Genomic DNA, 27,419 nt, shown 5'->3' on the forward strand with positions numbered 1-27,419 from the left:
GCTCAGTAGTTGTGGCTCGTGGGCTCTAGAGCGCAGGCTCAGTAGCTGTGGCACTCGGGCTTAGCTGCTCTGCAGCATGTGGGATCTTCCCAGACCAGGGCTCGAACCCGTGTTCCCTGCATTGGCAGGTGGATTCTCAACCACTGCACCACCAGGGAAGCCCTATAATATAGGCTTTTAATAAGAAAAATCTCAGGCACTGGTTTTTATGTTGACCAAATATTTCTGTTTCTCCCCCATCCTGGCATGTGGGTAAGCTTGAACTTCCTGGTGCCCTTATGATTGTGACACTTTGGGGCAGCTTCTAACTAATAAATTGAGATTGGAAGTGACAGGTGTCACTTAGAGGCCAGAATATTTCTTGCTGATGTGAGACCCTCTGTTAGTCTCCCTTCTGCCATGGCAAGCCGTAACATTCCAGATAGTGACTTCAGGGTCAGTCTGGCCCCAGGGGATAAAGAAGTAGGAACAAAGTTCTCATCCAACCTGTGATGGACATATAGTGTGAGTAATAAACCTGTTGTTTTAGGGCCACTAGAAGTTTGGACTTGTTTATTACTGAGCATAACCTCTCGCCTATCCTGACTGATGCAGTATCTTTGTAGGTTTTTCTGGGGGAAAGGATTTAAAATGTTCATCAGATTCTTAAGAGAATCCTTATTCCAGAAAAAGCCTGAGTTCTATTGAACTAGAAATATAATAGAAAAAATAGATCTTTTTTTTTTTTTTTTTAAGGAAAAATGAGGCAGGGTAGAAAGAGGCTGGGGGAAGAAATGAGACAAGAGGAAGGCGTGCCCTTGGCAGAGTTACCCCAGTTATATTGAAGAGCACCAGAAAACTCACATGTTTACTGAAATTCCATCAGCTGCATCTGTTCATGTGGTATCATGGGCAGAAAAACTCTCCCTACCACGTACCACTTATATGACGTGATATAAAATCTCGAACTGAGTTTTGCATTTCTAATATAGTATCACAAAGTGATAGTGTGGATCAAAACTAGGAGAAAACTAACTTGGGAGCAGAAGGGGCCTAGTGGGGTAATGAGGCATTAGCACAGGTCCAGAAAAGGCCCCTAAGGACTGGTCCAACTTGATGGAGTTAATGTGGGAAGACAGAAGGCATTCTTGGTTTGACCCTCACAAAACGGATGCTATTGGTAGCTATTCTAGTCAAAGCCGTGTCCCATCAGCTTTAAAAGGGGGACCGTCCAGACTAGTACCTATGGAGTTGTACAAACTTTTGATCTTTTCACTAGATTTCACAAACAAGGAGGAAAGTTTTAAAAAGGAAAACCTACTGAAAGAGCCAAACAGAGAAAGACAGAAGCATGCCCTCCTCCCCAAACACACACCTACCACAGATTATATTCCCCACTGACCTTTGAAAGCTGTGACCTCATGGTGGGATGCATTTGTCATGCTAAGCAAAGTGGAAAACATGTTTTTAAAAACAATCACTGAGTCACGTGCCCCAGAGCTCACTATAAACTTGGGAAAACACCACTCCCCAACTGGCAGGAAATTCCTCATTAGGAAGCCAAAGTATACTGTCAACTAGCTCTCCTTCTACCCCACAGGATGGTGGGTGACCTCCCTGGCCCCTGATAGCTCTTAGCAGGAGCTCCTGACACTGCCGCTGTGGAAAAAGGACTGAATTTGGGAAATGAAGACTTTAGAGGACTTGCAACTTCATCGGAAAGACTGGACAAGTTTCATTTCCTAGCTTTGTGGCCTTGATCATTTTGTCTTTACTTCCCTCATCTGTAAAACGGAGAGAATAATGGTTTCTACCTTGTGAGGATTACCGAGTTAGTATCTGTATGCAGAGTACTCAAGCGTGCACATTCGAGACCTTTCACGACCTGGGCCCACCACCCTTCCAGCCTGGCACTGAAGAGTTCAGGAAGGGGGTAGCTTTGTGTGAGGCACACTGACCTCACTACTCAGCTGCGACCAACTGACTGGCCACTTAACGCCCCTGGTCCTGAGAAACGGGATATGTGTACCTGGCAGGGTTGTATTTGGGGCGGGCTGAGCTGACGTGTGTGAAGACCTTAATGAGTACCAGGCACACAGCAGAGTTCTATGCACGTCAGCACCCTCATCTCCCCTGGTCGAGCCCCACAGCCCAGCCCCATGGCCACAGGGGAAAGGTTAATGAGATGCATGCTCTCTTCTTTCCCATGAGGCCTTGACCTATGGTGTTTGGTATTCTTTGGCCTGGGAAGTCATTCTACCCTTCTCCATGTGCTTAAATCCTATCCACGCTTTAAGGCCTACCTCAAATGCCACCTCCTCCATGCAGCCTGCCTGAATCCTGTCCAGCTAAAGCAAACTCTCCTGGCACATACATCGCAGTCCTTGCACGCACACTCCACTCTCTACTTTGCATTACTAGTGAGGCACGTTGTCTTATCTCCTCTCTCTGCTCAGACTCCCTTCTTGATGGCAAGGATTCTGTCTCCCCACACGCTCTAACACAGAAGAGGCCACAGCATCCAGTAGGAACTTGTTAGAATTGCAAATTCTCAGGTCCACCTCAGACCTATTGAATCAAAAACTCTGGGACTGGGGCCCAGAAATCCGTGCTTTAATAAGCCCTCCAGGAAATGCAGATGCTTGCCAAAGTCTGAAACCACTGGAATAAGAGTTTGCTGAATAGATGATTGAATGATGAAAGTACAAGTGCCATGAAAATGCATGGGATGATAATAATAATAATGGCCAGGTTCTTATAGCCTCAGCCACGGCAGTGGTAAACAGGACCCTCACTTCCGGACTGATGCAGACCCAGGAATGACCCCTGGCTTAACGTTACAAGAGACTGAAAAGACACGGGAGTAAGGGCGCTGGCTGAAGCTTAAGGTCTGTGTGTGCTTGTGTGTCTGTGTAAAGTGGGCTGTGTGTGTGTATGTGTGTGTGTGAGACAGTCCTCAGTACACAGGAAAATTCAGCTAAGTAGTGGTATGAGGGTTGGCAGAAATGGCATTTGTTTTTCCGTGAGGCCTTCCCTGTAGGCAACTATGGTTAAAGAGGTACTTTGACAAAAACCCTGCCAAGGATTTCCTGGCTGAGATTTTTTTCCTTCCAAAGGAAAGAGACAAAAAGAATAATGCAAAGCCCATTACTTTCACATTTCAGGCAAAGTTCAGAGGCAATTAGAGGGAACAGGGTTCAAAGCGCAAAAAGCACAGTTCTGATGAGAACTGAAAGGGCTCACTCCTACGCTCAACCTCCCTCCTCTACACATCAGGCCGAGGCCAGGCCCCTAAGAAGGAGGAAAACCAAAGAATTCCGAGAGGGGCGGAACACTCACTGGGCATCTTCTGACCAAAAAGCCATTTCTGGGCACAGACAAGAGGAAGTTTGGCTTTTACAGTCTCCGTCTCCCCAGAGCTTGGAAAGCATGGGCCAACTTGTACAGGGGTGAGTCTTTCCTCCCTGTCCAGACTCTGGTCTCCATCTGACCTTCTCCTTTCCCCGGCTGACCACAACTGGAGAGGTGATGAGCCACTGTGTAGCTCTTCCCCTGGCTTTCTTCAGGCCCTCGGGACGAAGTGCCTGGTTCCCAGACTGCCTGCCACCCTGCCACCTGGGCCTCTCTGTCCCAGCCGCCCCACCCCCAGCCCTGGCTTTGGTGACCCAATTCTGGTGGCTACTGAGTCTGCTCTGCCAACAGCCCAGGAGGCTCTGTCAATCTGAGATGGGGGCCATCAGCAACTCCATTCTTTCCGCAACTGATGCCGCCTGGGCCGGGCCCCAGAAAAACAAGCTGCAGCTCTGTGGCTTTTTTGGCAGCCCAGCTTCAACTTTTGTTTTAACAAGGGGTGGGAGGGAGAATTTGAGCCCTGCGGTTATCTGCATTTTGAAACATTTAAACACAGACTGTCCACCTGCCTGGCACTTTGTGTTTCTCTAGTGAGTCCCTCAGCCCCACCCCTTCTAAAATAGCACCAACAACTCCAGGCCTGCCTTTGCTGCTGCTTATATAATGCTTGCAGGACTGGTGGGGACATCTTGAACCCTGTTCTCTCCTTGGGGAGGAGTCTGCCCTTAACCACCCCTGAGCCCGTCCTCAAAAGGAAAGGACAAGAGTGAGGAGAGGTCCTGTTTGTAGGACCCACTCCCACTGGCTACAAGATCCATTTGCATTTAGAGGGAGAGGCTTCCCAGCCAGTAGTCTAATTTCCTTTGCATTTCAAACAATAGCCCTTCTAGCTGCTTTCTGACCATATCACTGATGTGGGGGGAATGGGGAGATCAGAAAGGAGAAGGGGAAAAAGGGAAGAGATGGTGGTGATGGTAAGGGCATGGCTGACCAGCAAGCATAAAGTTTGTTTCCAAATGGAGGGAGTGATGGGGGCTTAGAATTCTCTGGGGAAACAGTTAGCGTTTCCTCTAGCAACAGACAGTTATGAGAACCACTGCATGCTGGTCACCTGGCAACTCTCTGCCCTTAGGACCCTCCCATTCTCCCCTTCTTTGTCCAGCATCCTACAGTGTCTCGTCTGAGTTCCAAGAAGATTAGAGTACAAAGGGCTTTAGTGACCTCTCCAAGCCTGGGTCACTCCCTGACGACCACAGCAATGTCACCACCCTTGTGCAACTCTGGAAGGTGCAAGCAGTCCTGGCTGCCACCAAGCAGTGGCAAGACGAGGATTATCTCCACATGGCACTGAGCTGACAGTAACAGGTTAGGTAGACTGGAGAAACCTCTAGACACTTCAGTTTGTGATCTGGGGAAGGAAGAAAAGGGGCTGAACCTATAGACTCCTTCTCTCCAGGAGGGCTCTGTCGGCAAGGACCTAGGAAAAGATTATCCCTTTGAGAGGGACCCTCAGAAACAGAGGCAGCTCCTTGATGATCTCTGGGGAATTCTGGAAGCCCTGGTGCTTCTTACAAGAAAATGGCATTACAGCCATCCACAGAGAACAGCCCAGCATTCACAGCAGCTTGGCTGCTGCAAACCTCTCTTTGCAAAGATGACGAGCCTGGGCACCTGGGCTGGCCCATGAGAGGATGTAAGTTGTTGTCACTGCTCGGCACACCCAGGAGAGGGCATCAAAGAGAACCCCATTCAGGAGATTCTGCAGCAGACCTGCTAACCACGGCTTCTTAAGAAGGCTCAGGACCATGTTATCCGGTCGTTAGCGCATGGTGTCCGAAGAGCACCAGAGCTCTCCTCCTCTGCAGAGAGATCGCTTCTAGAACCTGGAAGCAGATTCTGCTCACCAACACTGCCACCAAGAGAATAAGAAAAGGGCTGACCGGCCTATGGTTTCCCAATGAGCAGAGGCAGTAACCGAGACCCTGGGATGCCAAGACATCCCCAGGCAAGGACTTACACCAGAGTTCATAGTAGTAGTTGCAGCACTGAGACTGTCCACAGCAGTGTCCTGTGTCACAGATGTAGCTTTGATTGTTGGTACCCACGCAGGTTTCCTTATCCTAAAAGAAATAAAAAAACACTGTAGCATATTAAATTATAGCTTTTAAACACTACTTTTCTTTTCATCCTCCTCTTACTGATCGCCTGCCCACCTTCCACCAAAACGGTTTGTACAAATGTTTATTGAAAGAAAAGAAAGAGAGAGAGAGAGAAAGAAACAGAGAGAGAAAGGAAGGGAGGGAGGGAGAGAGAGAGAAAGAAAGAACCACACAACAACAGCAGATTTAAGAAAAATAATATGGTTTATTAAAGGGGGAAGAGGATTCAGTACACAAAGCCGACTGGTAAAGAGCAGAGTTCTCCTCCTTGCTTTCTTTATATCTAAGCAGAAACACTCCATGTTCTGGTCCTAAACTCAGCCAGTAAGAAGGTGGTGATTCTCCTGTAATAGGCTGTATATTTTAAATAAATCCGGTTTCTCTGTGAAAGTTCCCAGAATAATGAAGGCAGCACGTATTCTAGGATTGGCATCTGGTCAGTCAGTCCATCTTCCCTTCAAAACACATATCTCCAAGGTTAATTACAGTGTGATTCAAAAGAAGGTTAAAAATCTTGCTACTAAAATTCTTTCAATCTTAAGAAAAGGGGTGACTTGCTCAGGTGACCTAATCCAATTTTAATTTGCTAGATCTTTTTTTGCTTACCAAATGATCTCTTAATAATCTTGACTGGATCTAGGATTCACACTGTCCCTTGTCAGGGACAGCTACAGAAAGGGCACCGCTGAGTAACCATCTAGCATTTTGCCAAATTCTATTCACAGCACTGGTGGATGGGGATGGAGGTGGAAAGGTTTTTTTATATTTCGTAGTTAAGATATGAAATACCCCACCGGCTGACCTAAACTTCAGCCTCAAATGTCCTCTGGGTCACAGTGCATATGATGAGACCTAGAAGATCTGGCTTTCAACATTTCTTTGTTCTAAAGAAGTAACACATGCAGTGACTGGACACAGTCTTTGTGCCAAGCACCGGGTTGGGTACAAGGGATACAACGATGAATAAGAAATTGTCCCTAACCTCAAGAGGCACAGAGCTAGGAAGGGAAAAAACCCTGCTCAGCAAAGAAACTAAAACCACAGTATTATATGTGCTGCTACTCAGGCTGACCCTGCCCAGAGTGTACATCCGGGCGGACGTCTGCCAGTGGAAACTCAAGTCACAGGGCCGATTCCTGTTCTCTGGGTCTTGCTTTATACTACGCTGTCTGTTTGGCCAAGGGTACAAACAAAGCACTCCAGCGACTGTCCACAGGGCTAGAGGCTGGGCACCTGAAGCCACGAGGACAAAAGAAAGGGCATGGCTACAACCCAGATCCCTGGCTCAGTGTGTATTTCCACCACATCCTCAGGTGTTTCCTGGTCTTTAAGAGTCTTACACCCTGGTATAAAGGGGTTTAGGAAGAAGGAAACATGGGAAAGGCATTTGTCGACTCTGACAATGAGGGTTTCACAATAGTATTGCAAACAGAGTTCTTCCTATCTTTGCCTTCCTGTGTCCGCCATAAGTAAAATGGCACACCTAGCAGGTGGCTGTCCAGTGGGACATCTCCTCTGAGGCCTGATGCACGTGGAGAAAGCAGATCTGTGTTCGTTGCTTTTGCTAGAACCCACCCTCTCCCTCTTGACTTCAGAGCAAAACACTGCTTTCCTAAGGACATCAAAAAGTTTCTCCCAAGTTTACCAGGCCCTGAAATGCCATTCTTCTGGCCTGGCTCACAAGAGCACAGTTCAAACTGTCCACATAGTTTCTAAAAGAGGCCGCGCTGCCTACACTCTGACACATGAAAGAATCCAGGGACACTTCTGCCTCAAGAAAATTCACCAGATGAGGTCCAGGCTCGGAACACAGGGCAGCCAACTGGTCCTCTGTGAGGCATGAAATGAAACGTGTCTGAAATCTAAACAAGTGGCATCCTCATGACCTACTGGTGTCAGCTTTTCTCTTGGCTCTCCCATCCCCCGAGGCAGGAAGCCCAGTGTAAACAGAACCCCACTCTTTTTCCCTGCTCTGCCTCCACTTTCCCAGGGACAGCAGACTGTGGCAGCATCACTTAACTCAGTTCCTCAAATACTTTTTTTTTTTTTTTCTGTACGCGGGCCTCTCACTGCTGTGGCCTCTCCCGTCGCGGAGCACAGGCTCCAGACGCACAGGCTCAGCGGCCACGGCTCACGGGCCCAGCCACTCCGCAGCATGTAGGATCTTCCCAGACCGGGGCACGAACGCATGCCCCCTGCATCGGCAGGCGGACTCTCAACCACTGCGCCACCAGGGAAGCCCCTCAAATACTTTTTACCCAGTGTATCTCATCCCTTGCTTTCCTCCCCGCAAGTAGAGTCCCCAAGTTGCCTGAGATGATCTTGGTTATGGGAACTGTCATTTTCTGCTGCAGAAGGAAGGAAAGCAGGTAGGCAGGTTAAGTAGACAAGATGTGGGTTCATGGACCTTTAGCAAGGAAGACATGAAGGATTAAGAAGGTAGCGAGATGTGAGTGTCATGAGCTCCTCCAGAGAAAGAGACCTTCTGGTATGAAAGGAAAATCCAGAAGCCTTGTGTTTGGCCCTAGCTCTGCCATTACAGAGGAATGGCACTCTGGACAAGTTATTCAATGGCCCTAGAGCTGGTTAAGATGCTCACTCATGTCTCCTTAAACCCAAAGGGTTTATTAGCCTACCCACCACCCATTCCCTTTGACAGCAGTCTCGAGCCAATGCAAGAGCTCCTGTAACCTATGCCTCCTCTCAGTCAAAGCAAAGAACAGAGGTGTGCAAATGTTGCTTGGTGCTCTTCCACCCCTCCCTGTATGAGGAAGTCACCCAGAGGACTTTCAAGGATCTCCAGGCAGCTCAAGATACAAACAGTAAAGATTCAGGCAGATCTGGGTTCAAAGCCCAGTTCTCACACTATGCTTATTACAGTGTAACTTGGGTAAATGACTTAACTTCTCTGAGCACTCAATATCAACGTTATTCTATGAGCCATTATTGTTGGGCATGAAAGACTATTCAATACACAGCACTCTGCATTCACTCAGAACTATTTCTCAGAAGAGTAAAGTTCACTGGCAATGTGGGCTGCTTCAGACACATGAAGAATAGAAAAAGGTAGAGAGAATGCAATGGCAAGTTCAAACATGAAAAATTCTCAGCACTCTTTATGAGCACCTTTGCTTTTCTTCCAAGCATCTCCAAGCACTACGACATTATGTTGTTCAGGCCAAGTCTTGAAGAGTGGGAAGTTAATATCCCACCCCACACCCCCTTCTCAAGAGTGAACAAGAGTTATATCGTGCACTCCCTATGGGCAGGAGCTCTGTCTCCTTAATCCCCCTCCCCAACTCCAAGAGTGAGCACAGTGCTTGGCACACAAAGGTTTGCTGAATGAAACAATGGCTATGCAGCCTCTGTGAAGGCAGAATGAGCTGGGGTGAATAATACGGCTAGTGTATACTGAGTACCTGCTATGTTCCAGGCACTGTTCTAAATGCCTTACAAGTCTTCCTTCATCTAAACTTGAAAGCACCACTATGAAGAGGGTAGTATAAGAGAATTGAGGTCAACAGAGGCTAAGTCACTTGCTGGAGGCCACACAGCTAGGAAGCAGTCCAATCTAATTCATCCAACTCCAGAGCCTGAGCTTTTAACTATTAAGCTACAGCCTCCTTGGTTTAAGTTATACTTCTTCACTTGCTTTTTACACTTCAGATGCTTAAATAAATCCACTTAAAAGCCCCAAACCAAACAAAATCAATATTTCGTCTTTGAGGGAAAAGATAAGGGCCCTGCCCTTGTGGAGCTCTTTGACTTTGGGAACATCTTCTGCTTGGCAGTGAGGAGGGGCAACATGCTTGGGCTTCCTCTCTTCTTTGTTTGAAAGGTCATTATTTTCACATACTGATTTTCTGAAAAGCAGAATGGTGTTTGTCCCATTGGGGAACACAGGGCCTTCACTCCTTCCTTCAACATTTACTGAGTACCTACCCTGCACCAGCACTGAACTAGTGGTGGGGAACACAATGGAAACATAAAAGGCCAAAGCAGTCATGCACTTTACCCTCATGGAGCTTAAAGTCCAATGAAAGATGATAAAGTAATCATACAGATAAAACTGTAGGAAGGAAAAGTATGTGATTTGGTGAAAGCTTACAATAATTAAGAACTAGGAACTAGTCAAGGAGGTCCAGAGAGCTGTGAGGAGGGTAAGCTTGAACTGAGATTGCCAGGATGGTTAGAAAGTTAGTAACTAGGGAAGAGGGATGGGAAGAACATTCCAGGAAAAGGAAATGGTACAAGAAAAGCCCTTTAGCTAGGAAACGGCTGAACAAATAGGTAAGGAAGTTAGGTAAGCAGGGACAAGATGAGATCTGCATTTTAAAGATACTTTTTTCCCAGGCAATGTTTTCATTTGCACAAACTCCTGGCCCAAATATGCTAGAAACGTAGACCTGTCATAAAGAAACTTTGGGTGAATAACACATGCTCTTACGCTGAGGTCTTTCACCTCAGAATGAGACTGTGATGATGACCATCAAGATCCTCATTTGTTAAACGTGTGCCTTCAGCTCTGGTACTGCGGTGACCAGTTCCAAGAAACGGGGCACATATGGTCACCAAACAAAAAGCACAGGTGTGAAGAGGCAGGAAGCAAGACCAACACTGCCCTGGAAAGAACATTATTTACAGTGGAAGAGGATGAATAGTATGCCTTTTGCACATATGCAAAAAGTTACCTCGTCTCTTTGGCAGCAGCATAAACTATGGGACTAACATCATTTTCCTTAAGAGTTTCAATGTCTTAGAGTTGCTATTCTTACTGAGCCACTGTAAAGGTCAATTTGATCAGTGTAAGAACTTTCAAAGTGCCAGCATAAAAAGACACTGGGCAGTAATGATTCCCCGGGCATGCTTTTAATTTGCCAATTTATGGGGCTGGAAAACCCTGCTAGCAACTGGCAACAGCACCTTCATGCCCTTAGGAAAGCAGTGAAGTTTTAAAGTTTAAAAGTGAAAAATAGGAAAATTGAAATCCTTCACAGGATGTTAAAGCACAGATGCTAAATCTCTTGGCTGCTGGATATGCATGAATTTGGAGCACCATCTCTGGCCTTCTCTACAGGGGAAAGGAATGGAAACATCCATTTCTACAAATCAAATATGTATTGATACCCTTTCCCCACTTGCCAGGCACTGTGTTGGATGCTACAGCTACCACATTGAGCAAGAGATTCTAGAGGAAAAGATCCTGCTTCTAGCAATGTAGCTGGGTAGGTAACTTTAAAAATATGATAATATTCTTTTGGGACTCCCCTGGCGGTCCGGTGGTTAAGACTTCACCTTCTAATGCAGGGGGTGCGGATTCGATCCCTGGTCGGGGAGCTAAGATCCCACATGCCTCACGGCCAAAAAAACCAAAACGTAAAACAGAAGCAATATTATAACAAATTCAATAAAGACTTTATATATATAAATATATATATTATTTTAATTACCCAGCTGAGCTTGCAATAAAGCAAGGAAGAGCCCTCGGACCAAAAATGTTGGGGGTGGGGAACTAGAAACTACAGTGTTAAATGAAATCTGGCCTTCCCAGCTGCCGTGGAAAGAAGGGCTGTTTGTTTTCTTGGGTCCACCTAAAACAGGGAATTGGAACTGAGTCCCAATATCAGGTGAAGACCCTTCAAAGAGACAGAGCAGACTAGAAAAAAATTAGCCCTTTGGCACACAGTGACAATAAGAAAGGTCTGAATTGAGAGGGAAAAAGTATCTCTTCTAATAATCTGTAACCATCGGCTTTTCCGTAAGCTAATTTGAGATCAGAATTGTGCTACTACATAGTCTGAGAATCCCCAAGCCAAAATTTTAACACAAAAAGTAATCCCAGGACTTGCCTGGTGGTGCAGTGGTTCAGAATCCGCCTGCCAGTGCAGGGGACATGGGTTCAATCCCTGGTCCGGGAAGATTCCCACATGCCACAGAGCACCTAATCTGGTGCGCCGCAACTACTGAGCTTGCACTCTAGAGCCCATGAGCCACAACTACTGAGCCCTCATGCCACAACTACTGAAGGTCGTGTGCCTAGAGCCTGTGTTCCGCAACAACAGAAGCCACTGCAATGAGAAGCAAGCTCACCACAACAGAGTAGCTGAGTAGCCCCCACTCGCCACAACTAGAGAAAGGCCATGAGCAGCAATGAAGACCCAATGCAGTCAAAAAAAAAAAAAAAAAGTAGTCCCAGAATGGGACATGTGGTAGAAGAAACGTAAAACTCTAAAGAGACCTACCCTCCATCAGGGCATGAAAGATGCCCACAGATAAAGCTCTGTTGAAGATGAGCTCACACAAAATATAAAAACTTATGTAAAAATAATCCATCACAAACAAGATGTGGGAAATTCAACAAATAGGTGGATAAGACTCTCCAAAAAAACTTAATAGAATGATCAGATAAACTGTAATATATATACATGTTTCAAATGATTAAAGCCAAAAAGAAAAACATGAGAAAAGAACATACTAAAAAAAGAGACAGTGACCAAATGGATTTCAGGAAAAAACAAAACTTGCAGAAAAAATAGTTATTAAAATTAAAAACTCAACAGGTGGGTTACACAGAGATTAGACCATGTTAAAGAGAGAATTAGTGAACTGGAAAGCAGAGCTGAGAAAATCACCCAGCAACCAGCTTCTACCAATTAAGAGAAAACATAGAAATGGAAAATGAGAAATAAGAAGCTCAAGAAGGAAAGAGGAAAATGGAGGAGAGTCAATATTTAAAGAGATAACTGAAAAATTTCCAGAACTGATTAAAGATAGGGAATTTTCAGACAATAATAAACTCACACCTGGGCACATTGTTTGAAACTGGAGAACAACAAAGAAAAAAAGATCTTAAATACATTCCAGTGGGTGAAGACTGAAAATTAACAAGTGAAATTAGAATTTAACGTAGTAATAAGCTTCACAAGGATAATAAAACAGTATAATAGGACAAAGGGTTTTAGATGGGGCAGTCAGGAAAGGCCTCCCTGAGAGGGTGATGTCTGAGTTGTGCCCTGAATGATGAGAAGGAGACAGCAGACCTGTAGGAACAGTGTTCCAGGCAGAGGGAATGTCAAGTGTATGCAAAGACACCAATGCAGGAATGAACCTGGTGTGCTCTAGGAAAAGAAAGAAGGCTAGTGTGGCTGAGTACAGTGAATCTAAGAAAGAATAATGTGAAAGGAAGAACTGAGAATTCAGAAAGAGGCCATACCTCATAGGCCTTGTACAACAGGCAAGCAACTTTAACTCAGAATCAGCTATTTTTGTTCTATCCTAGACAGCATCTTTAAATTCTGAAAATGCTACACTTTCAGGTCCAGATCCTTAGAAAATGATTTGTAGGTGGTCATAAAATACACTCTTAAAAGTTTTGTGGATTTACCTCTATTTTTACAATAAGAAAGTTAAAGTCACTTTTCCCCTACTAACGGTTTTAAGGCTGTTTGAAGAGCTCCAGGAAGTAAGTATAATTGTTCAAGGGTATACATTTTTTTGGGGTGCACTGGGTGGTATGCGAGATCTTAGTTCCCCAACCAGGGATCGAACCCATACCCCCTGCAGTGGAAGCATGGAGTCTTGATCACTGGACTGCCATGGAAGTCCCAAGGGTACACATCTTGAAATGTGGGAGGCCATTACAGAAGAGTTGGGGATGAAGGAAAGTAAACTGAGGCAGAGGGATGATTCCACAGGAGTCCTGACCCATTGTTCCCTAGGTGTTATTCTAATCTCCCTTTCTTTGATGGTAGGGATCGTCACATTCTACTTTTGCATCCCTCCCAGTATATACTACACATGACAAATACTCCTTTAAGCTTTACTAGCTAAAGGAGCCCAGTTTCTTCCTTTCTGATAAAGGGCAAGCCCCTGCTAAGAAGTGAACCAAGATTCTGCTTTGTATGCAACCAGATTCTAGGAAAGAATTTTTATGCTGTTTTGTTGAGTTCAATAATTTCCCGAAAGGACAAATAGCCTCGGCATGTTCCCCTAACCAAGCCAATAAATCCAGTCTGGTAAGATTCAGGCTCACCCCTCAGATTTGATAGTGTACTTTACCCCTTAAGGGCTCTAGGCTCCAGCTCCCTGGGCTCAGGAGCACCCAGTCTCCCATCCTCCAGCTGCAAAGTACTTTAAAGGGTAAAGCCAAAACCTGGAACTAGTGACACACTTGAGAAAAGCCTAGAACCAATGCGGGGAGCTGCTGCTTCAAGATTTGGCTGCAGTGTGTGCTGCTGAAGGGGAGTCCCTGGGACCCCTGCTATAGGAGGGACTTGGTCCCTTTACTTCCACCTGTGAGGGTCCCCTGGAATAATTCTCTCTGCGGACTCTAGAAGACTGACACTCTCTAAGAATCCGAGGAAGAGTAACACAGTGAATCAGAACAAATCAAGGCATCTCACAAATGAGTGAATTCGCCCTCAAGTGGCAATGAACACATTTAGACAACAAAGGCAACAAAACAGAGATGCATTTCCCAAAGTATGGTCCATAGGCCCCAAATCACCTGGGGTATTTGTTAAGAGTGTAGATTGAGGGCTTCCCTGGTGGCGCAGTGGTTGAGAGTCCGCCTGCCGATGCAGGTAACACGGGTTAGTGCCCCAGTCTGGGAAGATCCCACGTGCCGCGGAGCGGCTCGGCCCGTGAGCCATGGCCGCTGAGCCTGTGCTCTGCAACGGGAGAGGCCACAACAGTGAGAGGCCCACGTACCGCAAAAAAAAAAAAAAAAAAAAAAAGAATGTAGATTGAGAACCTCTGGGGGCAGAGACTGAAGAATTGCAATTTAATACATATTCCCCTGGTTATGCTCACGTATATTCAAATTTGACAACAACTGCCCTAGATTTATAACAAACATACAATATAGGGAGGATGGGAGGGAGATGCAAAAGGGAGGAGATATGGGGATATACGTATATGTATAGTTGATTCACTTTGTTATAAAGCAGAAACTAACATACCATTGTAAAGCAATTATACTCCAATAAAGATGTTAAAAAAAATACAATATACACAGTTCTGGCCCTCCAGAAGTGGAATAGTCTTATATTCTATTTCTATAATCTTGAACACATCCCAATAGTTACCCTCAAGAACTGCCACTTAGAATCAAGGCACATAAAATTATTTATACTCTCTCTGCCTCATTCCATAAAAAAATACAAATAACAGATCATAACTTAAATTTTTTAAAATGTGACACGTTAGTTATGTATGCTTCTATCCATACCAGTACTGCTACAGCCAAAGCTGCACTGCAACTGGATCCTCATTAAATAGCCCCCAAACAGAGCAGCCAGCAAAGAAATTAAAACCCATTTCCTGTGTTGCTATTAGGAACCTGAGTAACAAACTCAGAAAAAGCCACTTGATCGTGGTAGGAAAATCCCAGAGCAAAGATCGGAAGTTGCAACATATCCCATGGTTTTATTAAAGGCTACTTGTCCCAGTGCATGCAGGCCTGCGGGACCTGGCCGGCTGCAGCAGCTCAGGACATTGGGTTAACCTGCCACTCTTTCACCCCTGGACACTTACAAGGAAAAACAGTTCTACCTTGAGGTACCGCGGCAATCCCTCATCACTGACTTCTGCCACAGAATAAATGCACTGAGAAGTATGGCATCTCCAGCAAGGGATGGTGCAGGGAGCCAAGGGATACAATAGCAGTAGCATGCAACAGAGCAGGTGGCACTCGAGCAGAGCAGGACGGCAATTCTGCTATTTTGTGTCCACAGTTGGTCATGAGGGCAAGTCCCTCCCTTCGCGTTAGCTTTATCACTGCTCCTCCTGCTTGAGAGCAGGGATTGCAAACTGCTGGCCCGTGGGCCACAGTGGGCCCACTAATGAGTTCTATGCCCACACGGTACCTTTTTAAAATTTTTTTTACAACTTTTTAAAAAAATGGAATTAACTGTCAACATCGTAAAATGAGAAGGATTCATAGAGAAATTCAGATTTCCAGCTTCTGGAAATCCAGGGCCCACATTCCCTCGGGGCCCTATTAGGCAGGGCCACAGACGTGTATGTGCTCTGGCTCCAACGCAGCCTCCCTGAATTCCCTCCTGGCCAGTAACCCCATCTGCTTGACTCAGGTGTGTCACTGCCTGGCCCCTGTGGACATCTGATTAGCTCCTCCTGCTCTCAAGTTCAGTAATACTCCGTTCATCCCCTCACCCTGAGGTTAAGGCCTACTGCAGAGGGCCAAATATAAATGGCAGACATCTGAACTGTCTACACTGAGGCTCCAGCAACATCTTACACACGCCATATAAAATAGGTACCTAGACAAAAAGGAGGGCCCCTCTTCACTGGATGAGGAGAATACCTCTAGCGAATCAGGAAAACCTACGGCCACAACACTCAGGAAATGCGACAGAGAACCAAGTTCTGCCCAGTGCCTGTGTTTATCGAGCATTTAGCTAGGCATTTTTACCCATGTTATGTATTCCTCTCTTTTTACAGGAAACCAGGAAACTGAGGTTCAGAGTGATTACCCAGCTAGAACATCTTTTCTGGATCTAAAGCCCGAATTTTAGTGGAAAGAACAGGATGCTTAGGGGTTATCCTAACTTTCATGATAGATGCTGACAGGCACAAAAATGACAGATAAGATACGGACTTTGCCTTTGAGGAACTCTGTAATTACTAAACTGTTAGGTTAAAAAAAAAGTTTATGTCTCAGTTCTGGTTGCAGAAAACCTTCCTGAAATATTCAGGTTCCTTCTGTGCCTTAATTAATAAGTATAGTCTAATTAACAGAATTCATTCTTTTTTTTTTTTTAACAATTTATAATGTGGCAAAGCCTCATGGTCATAATTTGGAGCAATGATGGTATATACACAACACACACATGTATCTAATCAGTTTATATAATACACATTTATATAGGACTCTCAAGCTTTTCAAACTTCAACAGCCAGCCTCACATTTGAGCCTGCCAGCCAGCACCCTACAAGAGATCAGAAGTGCTACCACCCTCATCTTACGGATAAGAAACTGACACTTAGCCTAAGGCTGCTGATTGACAGAATCAGGACTGTCAAAACCCTGGTCTTCTGACTTTTGGTTCAGTATTCTTTCTATGACTGGGTTCCAGCTCATCAAAGTCTTTGTTATATCCTGAAAATGGCTCTTGATCAAATAAAATAATCACTTCTTTGCCTAGAAAGAGGTACAGTTTTCAAAAGGATCTAAAATACTGAAGGTACAGGTTAAGTTGCTGCTGTCTGTTGTGCTTTAAAAGAGATTCACCACAGTTTCACTGGACGGTGAAGAACACGTGGGGTGTCTCAGAGACCTTCCTCACTTTAAGCAAAGTTCTAAATTGAACCTCGTTTTTTTCCTCAGCAGTTCCATCCTACTGCAGCAGGCTTTTGTTGGGAGCAAAAGAAATAATAACAGGACTTGTCTTGTGTGCTTGCCTGTCTAGAGACTACCACCAGAGATTTATTGCCAGTAAAAAGTTCCACGCTGTTCAAGGAAACCATCTGCTTCTACCTCAACAAAGGGTTACATTAAAAATGGTCTCCCCGAGAAGAGAAACAAGATTTAAAAACATCTTCGGATCCAGACGCTCTCTCCAAAAGACTTGAATAACTTTAAAGAACTTTCTGTATTTTAAGATCTTACACCTTAGAATTAAAAGAGACGCCACATGATTTAGAAGAGGGGAAATTTAGTATCCTCCTTTTCTATGTGTTATCGGAAATAGATTACAATAAACACAGGCCACAGCAACAGGGACCGGGCTTGGAATATGGCCTGTTATTAAAATAACTGTAGCCTAATTGTTCTTTAAGTTGTATAAAGTTATTTGAGCACTTCTGAGATCCTACCTTCTGGGGGGTGGTTATCCAGATTTTTCAGAGCAAGAGATAAAATGTCAGTTCCAGAAGGGCTTGATCTTACCTACTGGCCAAAAAAATTATCTTTATACCTGTCCTTGACAAGGCATAGTTCCTGCTGATTAGGGGCAACCAAGATGTCAAGATTCTAAATCTCTGGACAAAAAGTACCTATTGCTTAGAAAGCAGCAGGGAAAAGTACACCTATTTCCCCTTTATTAAAACATGTCAGTCCACCCTTCCTGAGGCCTGTGGCTTGTGACTGCCTCCTGAGCAGAGTGCCATGCACTAGGCAGCAGTAGTTTTCAGCCCAGAGTGTCTCCACCCTGGCACGACAGTCGGCCCTTGGTATCCACAGAGTCAATCCCAGGCCAGCTGAATCACAGATGCGGAACCCACAGATGCAGGAGGGCCAAGTGGACTTAGTCATTTTACATAAGAGACTTGAAAATCCTCGGATTTTGCTATCCGTGGAGCTTGTGGAACCAAACCCCTGTGAATACTGAGGGACAACTGTATTGACATTTGGAGCCAGATAATTCTTTGTCATGGGGACTGTCCTGTGCTTTGTAGGATGTTTAGCAGCATCCCTGGCCTCTACTCACTAGATGCCAGTAGCAACACCCCACCCAACCCCCTAGATGTGAGAACCAACAATGTCCAAACATTGTCAAATGTCCCTTGCGGAGGGAGGCAAAATTGCCTCCAGTTTCGAACCACCATTCCAGCCAAACTGAACCATACAACTTAGCGCAGAATTGTGTTCCACCCAGTACTGTCACCTGATTGTCCCCTGGGCTCCCCAACCACTCTGTAAATTCCCTGGGACAAGGATGAAGTCAATCTCATAAATGAACCTACCCTAGCAAAGGATCAGACATGCAAAAACCTTCAGAAAGTACTAATCCTGGTGACTGACGGTCAAGTAACCCCAAAGGCTAGTCCTCCTGCACGCTCCTTGTGACTCTTCAGTACGCCCTACAAGCAGCAACATGAAGGGATCCTCCAAGAGTTAGGTCAGGGCTGTGGCGATGTGATTTCACATGATGACTGAGGGACCTACCAAAGGCTCTCTGGCCATGATAGGTTTACAGTAACCCAGCACAATCTGAGCCTGGCCCATCAACCCGAAACTTTACTCCTGAGGCAGGAGAGTGACTGCACGTTCTATTTTCGTTGGCAGCCGGTCCCAGCCTATCCTGGGCCTCCGCACCACACTCCAGAGCCACACCCCGAGGAGCAGGAGGTCACAGGTATTCACACCACTGCCGGGGGTAACCAGGGATTTCTAAATCCTTGAAGAAAACCACAGGATAGGCTGGGCAGTATTTGAAACCAAGAATGAGACCATGAAGAAATGGACAAATTCTTAGAAATGCACAACCTTCCGAGACTGAACCAAGAAGAAATAGAAAATATAAACAGACCAATCACAAGCACTGAAATTAAAACTGTGATTAAAAGTCTTCCAGGGGCTTCCCTGGTGGCGCAGTGGTTGAGAGTCTGCCTGCCAATGCAGGGGACACGGGTTCGAGCCCTGGTCTGGGAAGATCCCACATGCCGCAGAGCAACTAGGCCCGTGAGCCACAATTACTGAGCCTGCGCGTCTGGAGCCTGTGCTCCGCAACAAGAGAGGCCACGACAGTGAGAGCCCCGCACACTGCGATGAAGAGTGGCCCCCACTTGATGCAACTAGAGAAAGCCCTCGCACAGAAACGAGGACCCAGCACAGCCATAAATTAATTAATTAATTAATTAAAGAAAAAAAAGTCTTCCAACAAACAAAAGCCCAGGACCAGATAGCTTCACAGGTGAATTCTATCAAACATGTAGAGAAGAGCTAACACCTATCCTTCTCAAACTCCTCCAAAGTATAGCTGAGGGAGGAACACTCCCAAACTCATTCTACAAGGCCACCATCACCCTGATACCAAAACGAGACAAGGATATCACAAAGAAAGAAAACTACAGGCCAATATCACTAATGAACATAGATGCAAAAATCCTCAACAAAATACTAGCAAACAATCCAACAGCACATTAAAAGGATCATACACCATGATCAAGTGGGGTTTATCCCAGGAATGCAAGGATTCTTCAATATATGCAAATCAATCAATGTGATAATACCATATTAACAAATTGAAGGAGAAAAACCATACGATTATCTCAATAGATGCAGGGAAAGCTTTCAACAAAAGTCAACACCGATTTATGATAAAAACCCCCCAAAAAGTAGGCATAGAGGGAACTTACCTCAACATAATAAAGGCCATACATGACAAACCCACAGCCAACATCGTCCTCAATGGTGAAAAACTGAAACCATTTCCACTAAGATCAGGAACAAGACAAGGTTGCCCACTCTCACCACAATTACTCAACACAGTTTTGGAAGTTTTAGCCACAGCAATCAGAGAAGAAAAAGAAATAAAAGGAATCCAAATCAGAAAAGAAGAAGTAAAGCTGTCACTGTTTGCAGATGACATGATACTATACATAGAGAATCCTAAAGATGTTACCAGAAAACTACTAGAGCTAATCAATGAATTTGATAAAGTAGCAGAATACAAAATTAATGTGCAGAAACCTCTTGCATTCCTATACACTAATGATGAAAAATCTGAAAATGAAATTAAGAAAACACTCCGATTTACCATTGCAACAAAAAGAATAAAATACCTAGGAATAAACCTACGTAAGGAGACAAACGACCTGTGTGCAGAAAATTATAAGACACTGATGAAAGAAATTAAAGATGATACAAACAGATAGAGAGATATACCATGTTCTTGGATTGGAAGAATCAACATTGTGAAAATGACTATACTACCCAAAGCAACCTACAGATTCAATGCAATCCCTATCAAACTACCACTGGCATATTTCACAGAACTAGAACAAAAAATTTCACAATTTGTATGGAAACACGAAAGACCCCGAATAGCCAAAGCAATCTTGAGAAAGAAAAACGGAGCTGGAGGAATCAGGCTCCTGGACTTCAGACTATACTACAAAGCTACAGTAATCAAGACAGTATGGTACTGGCACAAAAACAGAAATATAGATCAATGGAACAGGAGAGAAAGCCCAGAGATAAACACGCATATGGTCACCTTATCTTTGATCAAGGAGGCAAGAATATACAATGGAGAAAAGACTGCCTCTTCAATAAGTGGTGTTGGGAAAACTGGACAGCTACATGTAAAAGAATGAAATTAGAACACTGCCTAACACCCTACAACAAAAATAAACTCAAAATGGATTAAAGACCTAAATGTAAGGCCAGACACTATCAAACTTTTAGAGGAAAACATAGGCAGAACACTCTATGGCATAAATCACAGCAAGATCCTTTTTGAACCACCTCCTAGAGAAATAGAAATAAAAACAAAAATAAACAAATGGGACCTAATGAAATTTAAAAGCTTTTGCACAGCAAAGGAAACCATAAACAAGACGAAAAGGCAACCCTAAGAATGGGAGAAAATATTTGTAAATGAAGCAAGTGACAAAGGATTAATCTCCAAAATTTACAAGCAGCTCATGCAGCTCAATTACAAAAAAACAAACAACCCAATCCAAAAATGGGCAGAAGACCTAAATAGACATTTCTCCAAAGAAGATATACAGATTGCCAACAAATACATGAAAGAATGCTCAACATCATTAATCATTAGAGAAATGCAAATCAAAACTACAATGAGATATCATCTCACACCGGTCAGAATAGCCATCATCAAAAAATCTACAAACAATAAATGCTGGAGAGGGTGTGGAGAAAACGGAACCCTCTTGCACTGTTGGTGGGAATGTAAACTGATACAGCCACTATGGAGAACAGTACGGAGGTTCCTTAAAAAACTAAAAAAAGAACTACTATACGACCCAGCAATCCCACTACTGGGCATATACCCTGAGAAAACCATAATTCAAAAAGAGTCATGTACCACAATGTTCATGGCAGTTCTATTTACAATAGCCAGGACATGGAAGCAACCTAAGTGTCCATCAACAGATGAATGGATAAAGAAGATGTGGCACATATATACAGTGGAATATTACTCAGCCATAAAAAGAAACAAAATTGAGTTATTTGTAGTGAGGTGGATGGACCTAGAGTCTGTCATACAGAGTGAAGTAAGTCAGAAAGAGAAAAACAAATACCGTATGCCAACACATATATATGGAATCTAAACAACAACAGAAAAAAAATGGTCATGAAGAACCTAGGGGCAAGACGGGAATAAAGACACAGACTTACTAGAGAATGGACTTGAGACACAGGGAGGGGGAAGGGTAAGCTGGGACAAAGTGAGAGAGTGGCATGGACATATATACACTACCAAACGTAAAACAGATAGCTAGTGGGAAGCAGCCGCATAGCACGGGGAGATCAGCTCGGAGCTTTGTGACCACCTAGAGGGGTGGGATAGGGAGGGTGGGAGGGAGGGAGATGCAAGAGGGAAGAGATATGGGGACATATGTATATGTATATCTGATTCACTTTGTTATAAAGCAGAAACTAACACACCATTGTAAAGCAATTATACTCCAATAAAGATGTTAAAAAAAAAAGAATGAGACCATGTGTCACAGTTCAGTGGAAGCTCCTGAGAGCATGTATGTTAAGCAAGAGAACCAAACAATAAAGAATATTCTGTCCCCCTTCATGCAATGCCCAAGGGAACCAATGTCTTCTGTGAGACACAGTCCCAGCAAAATATACGCCACTTGCAGGAAAATAAGTCACTGTGTCACACTCCGGCCAGCCGTTCTCAAAGCCTGTCTCCCTCTCTACTGAGATGTATACAGCTTTCTGCCACTGCCCCTCCTCTCTTTCAGTTAAAAGAACAAGACAGGTCAAGCAAGTCACCTAGAATTGAATCACCATTTTTAGCAACAGATGCCTCTTGTGAGGTCCACGTTCAAGTCCAGTTGAGCCCTGCCCACAGCAGCAATGGCTACAGAGGGGGCACAAAAATGGCTAAACCAGGTCAAGTGCAGGGCTGTTTCAACTCACTGTTGCTACAAATTAGCAACAAATAGAGTCAAGAAGTGCCAGGGAGGAACTGGTATCCAGCTGCTGGGGAGTCAGGGCAGAGGAAGGAATTTTATAGCACAGTTTTTGGGGTTTTTTTCCTCCAAGTAGTCCCAAATTATTGTTTTCCTGGACTAAAATTTACCTCTTCAAGGAAAAGGGGTGGGAGGGGGTGGATCAAACTCATGGGATATTACTGGAGGAAGTGAATGTTTTCTTTGGCTCCATCCTGGATAAAAGTTTCAAAATCAGCAGATACAGTCTTCTTTTCCACCAAGTTACTGTCCAGTCCACTGGCTTCTCTTTGCTTTGATAACAAGAATGTGATGAAAAACAAGCACATTCCTCTTAAAAAAGCAGCTTCTTGCAACAGAGATGGTTGCGGGGGGGCGGTGTTTAAAAAGTCACCTGAAAGGGCTTGGACGGGAACCATCCTTTCTGTTAGGTGACTATAGGGAACCGAGGTGTTCCACGGAGCTGTCGCTCGTAGTTTTCACTGACTTTTACAAATCAGTTCCCAATCAGTACACCTCTGGTAGTACAAACAAGTGCTACGTGGCGTTTGCTGCATTTATATACAGCCAGTTCCCCTCCAGCAGGGTCTTGCTTACTTTGTCCTGAACCTGGTAGAGAGGCTAATTAAAATCAGCACACATCGGAGGGTAATGGTGACTGGGACACTCAGTCCCGTGCAGAGAACAGGGCCACAGGGAGAAGGTCTGGCAGCAGGTTTGGTGCGGGAACCCTACCAGCGATGTGCAACAGCAGGACAGCACTGAGGAGACGTGGCCTCCAGAGCTACCGCTGCCACACGTTAGCTCTGTGATCTCGAATAGATAATTTCTTGACTTTCCGCTGCCTCACAGGTGAAAGGAGATAAGACCTCCTACCTGATGGGTGGCTGTCGTGACATTAATCAAAGTATCATGTCAACGTTGGCTGATATTCAGCAGTGTAGGGGTTAAATTGGAAGTTGGAAAATTCCATCTGCCCTCTCCCTGGGCACGGCTCCGGCGCTTGCAGCTCCAGGCTGCCTTCCCTGTGTCCAGGGAGTAACTGGGGTTCAACACTCTGGCTGCCCTGTCACATTCAGCACCAGGCCAAGCAGGGGCCTTTTCAAGAATACAAACAGCCCCCTGTGCCTCTACCCGTACATTCCAACCTGGGCAAGGGCACACTGCCTGAGCGGGCCCCAGACCCACCCCACTTTCACTGGAGGCTACTCATTTCAGTATCAGGGATCATCTCACTTCATCAGTGAGGGCAATTTGGGGGATAATTTTCCCACAGAGAAAGGCAACATTCGAGGTACAGGATATAAATTCCTGTCTTGACGGATCTAGCCTGCATCCCAGCAACTAGAACTTGCCATCAACTGGTCCTTCCACATACCTACAGTGCAACAACTGAGACCACTGGACTGTGGAAAGGACCACCTGCAAAAGCCTCCTTTCCACAACTCTGAACTGTACCACTCCATTCCTAATGTCACTCGCCCACCGCCACCTGCCTAACGTTCCATCACCTGCGTGCTTGTTCTACACCACCTGCCTGACTGTGAGGGCATGGATAGTTTCTATTGATACCTCTTTGTATCCACAACGTGCTTTGAGTAGAACAGGTGCTCAATACTTTTCAGATATAGAAGTTAGTCGTAAGAATCCTTCAGCATTAAAAAATCAATACCTTCTGAATTAAACATGAAATAGAATTCATTCAAATCAGCAGACCAAGAACATTCTGTTGCAATCTTGTTCTCTGAAAATCAGTGATCCATCTGTTAGGTATACAGGATGGATTCCCTCTTAACCAGAAAACTCATTTTCTAGTCTTGCCAGATAATGAAGGGATGGCACGCTCAACTGCGTGTTGTATCTAAAATCTGGCACGTGGTGCCGTAGCCCAAAAGTTCAGTAGCTGACTCTCTTCCAAACTTCAGCCCCATTAAGCACAAAAGACTGTTCTCTAGACAACACTGTAGCTTCCAGGGGGCTGTCTTAACTGTCCCTTGACTGGAAGAACTAATACAGCCTTGAGGCCTATCTGCCCTTCACAGACACTGAATTCATGCCACACTCATTATTAGATTGAAGGTCCCTCATGCCTCCCTCTTTCTCAGTGTCATAAAGGACACCAATACTCGATGAACCGAGGTCTTTGTTTTGTCTCAGGCATACTTAATACCAAGACTCACAGATGAGTTTCCCTTCTCATCTGCAGGAAAAAACAAAAACAACACTCCCAACCTGATCTGTCTGGAATGCTCTTTCCCCAGCTCATATGTCTGGTAAACTCCTACTCATCCTTTGAGACTCAGATCAGATATCACCTTCTCAGGAAAGCCTTCCGTGCCCACCCCCCTCCCCAAGCCTGATTTAGGTGCTTTCCCACCCTCTGCTGTCCTAGTCCCTGGGGATCCTCTGTTCGGGCTTTAGCACATTGTCATGTAATTATTTCCCAGCTACTAAAGTGCAGGTGGGGGTGGGGTTTGCTCAGAGTGGGGCCAGACACTGCCTGGGTCCGGGCCACCTGGGGAACACAACAGAAATGCAGATTCCTGGGCCCTGGGACCACACCTACGGAATCTACATTTTAATAAGCCCCACTCCCAGGTGATTTTTATGCATTTTGAGAACTACTGCATTAGAGTATGAGCTCCTTGGAAGTAAGGATTGTGCTTTATTTATCCTTTGTGCCGGGTTCACATTCATTAAGTGCAGAGGCATTATTCAGTAGATGCTGCATGCATAAGAATCTTCCACAGGGTAAAATGTAAAAGGGCACTCAGAGACAAATGTCTCATCTGGTACCTGGGCCACCTAGAAACAACCTTCCGAAAACACGCCCCAACTGGAACAAGGCATTAATCCAATTCCACTTTCACAGACACTGATAGGTAGTGAGAAAAACACCAGGCTTTGGAATTAAAAAACCTGGGTTTAAAACAAACAAACAGAACTTCGATGACCATTTCCCTAGCTAGCTGAGCAACTCTGGACAAGTAGCTTACCTACTGTAAGCCTCAGGATGCACTTCTGTAGAAACAGAATCACACTACCACGTAAGACAGGGGTGTTATGTGGATTAAGAGGGAAATAATATATGAAAGCACATATATATATTGTGTATGATAAAGACTAACAGCATATATGTTTTGTGCCATTTTCTTAAAAACAGAATTATCACCAAGTAATCTTTAGAAGGCTGGCTTTTACATAGCTCCAATAAAAAACAGTTACACTGTCAGACACAGAAATGCTAGAAATATACAAAATTATGTTACCAAAAATACTCAGGGTTTTTACAGGCAAAGTTTGAATCACAGAAGCCTAAGGCAGAAAGGGCCTCAAGAGGTCCTCTAGTTCGGCCCTCTATCAGGAACCCGTTCAGAAACAAGAACAAAGATTCACCTGCTGTGGATCCTCTGAGATGCTCCCCACAACCAACCCAGTTCTTCACTCCACCTACCTCTGCATCCTTTCACTTAACTGAGCAGAGGTTACTGGACACGAGCAAGACTGATAGTAAATTACACTGGTACAGTAAGCAGTGGCCTCCCAAGTCTCAGTCAATGCACAATGACCAAATCCCAGGGCAAGAGCTCCTGCCTACTATATGCTTCATCTCTGTAAAGGAACCAGTCCTCTAGCTTCTTGTTTCCTTACGTTTTTTGCTAAATGCCTATTCTCAGTCAGCCAAGGTGCTAGTGTTTTAAATATTCTTTTGTGAAATCTTCCCAATGACTCTTCAGTAGGTTTTATTGTTTCCATTTCAAAGATGAGGTTCAGAGCAGTTAAGCAGCCTCTGAGACCCAGGTGGGGAGCCAGGATATAGACTTGGGTCTTTCTGGTTCCCCAGCCCTGCTCTTTCCACTGTATCAGGCAGTTTCCAGCCGCTATCCCCTGTCTGCTGACATAACATGGGATGCTTCATCCATCCTATTTCCAACGCTGCTCAAAATCCTTGCCAGGGCTTACTCTGCCCATGGGTTAAAAGGACAGCCTTTCTTGAGGGGCAGAGGAGGTGCTCAAAAAGGGCCCCCAACGCTCTGCCTATCAGCTGCATCAAAGGAACTCTGAAGATTAACAAGGGCAGTAATGGAACGTGCGGAGCTTTTCAGAAAAGCTTACTTTTAAAAGAATTTCAGGCAATCCAAGGGAGACTAGCACTTTTCTAAGAGTGAGGTTAAACCAGCAGTCCCTAGCAGTGACTTTCTTTGCTAAGGCTTCTGGTTTGATCACATCTGTGGCTTTTCCTCCCCCAAGAACAGGCAGTAGAGGGTGTGTGTCTGTCCCCACCCCCTCTTACAGCCGCCACTGGTTACAGTTACACATTCCGATACAGACGTGCCTCTCAGACCAAAGAGGGGGCAGGGGTGGCCAGCTCTCAGAAGCCCTGGAACAAATAGTTGGCAACAGCTGTGTTCTCAGAAGACCGCAGTTGGTCGCTCGCTACTGTTTTCTCATTCCACACCAGGTTATCGGCTATAATTCAGTGCCCCTACTTCAAACAGCCGTGCGCAAAGCAATCGAGTTTCTGCCACAGGGGTCTGCTGGCTTTGAAAAATCGGTCAGGAAGGCCAAAATGTGGTCAGTGCCACCGCCACCCCCACCCCTCTGAGGCATTCAGGCTGTCCCTCAGTCACACAGCCCTGACCACACGCTGAGGAGGAGAAAGCCTCCGGGCGCCCTACCCTGTAAAAGAAGGCCCCGACCCCAACTCAGAATCTCTTCAGAACCAGGGAACTGTGAAGAAATCTCTGCTAACTAGCCAAATCAAAATGGAGAAGGAATAAAAGGGGTTTTGATCAAGAATCCCGCTCTGCCTCTCCCCCTCCCCAGCCTCACTCAACTGTTTCCTCCCTAAGGCTTTGGTAACGGTTTTATGGTGCTAATGGAAAATCAGAACGGAGGGCCCCAGAGAGACCTCGGTGAGGTAGGGGGTTAAGACACGGTGGCTCTGGGAATAAGGAGCAACTAGCAGGCAGGAAAGGAAGACTGGAAAATTCTGTGGGAGCTGGCCTGTTTTAACTGCAAGACATTTTC

General features: G+C 45.1%; 1 protein-coding gene across 6 annotated transcripts in view; it reads right to left on the reverse strand.

Moving 5' to 3' along the window:
• Nucleotides 1–27,419, reverse strand: part of WBP1L (WW domain binding protein 1 like) — a 67,539-nt gene that overhangs the window by 8,395 nt on the left and 31,725 nt on the right. For all 6 annotated transcript variants that reach the window (XM_067709532.1, XM_067709530.1, XM_067709533.1 and 3 more), the window contains one exon: nt 5,348–5,450. In XM_067709532.1, coding sequence (XP_067565633.1) covers nt 5,348–5,450 — 103 coding nt within the window. The remainder of the gene's footprint in view (nt 1–5,347; nt 5,451–27,419) is intronic.

Source organism: Pseudorca crassidens, chromosome 16 (assembly GCF_039906515.1).
Source record: "Pseudorca crassidens isolate mPseCra1 chromosome 16, mPseCra1.hap1, whole genome shotgun sequence".
Taxonomy (NCBI): Eukaryota; Metazoa; Chordata; class Mammalia; order Artiodactyla; family Delphinidae; genus Pseudorca; species Pseudorca crassidens.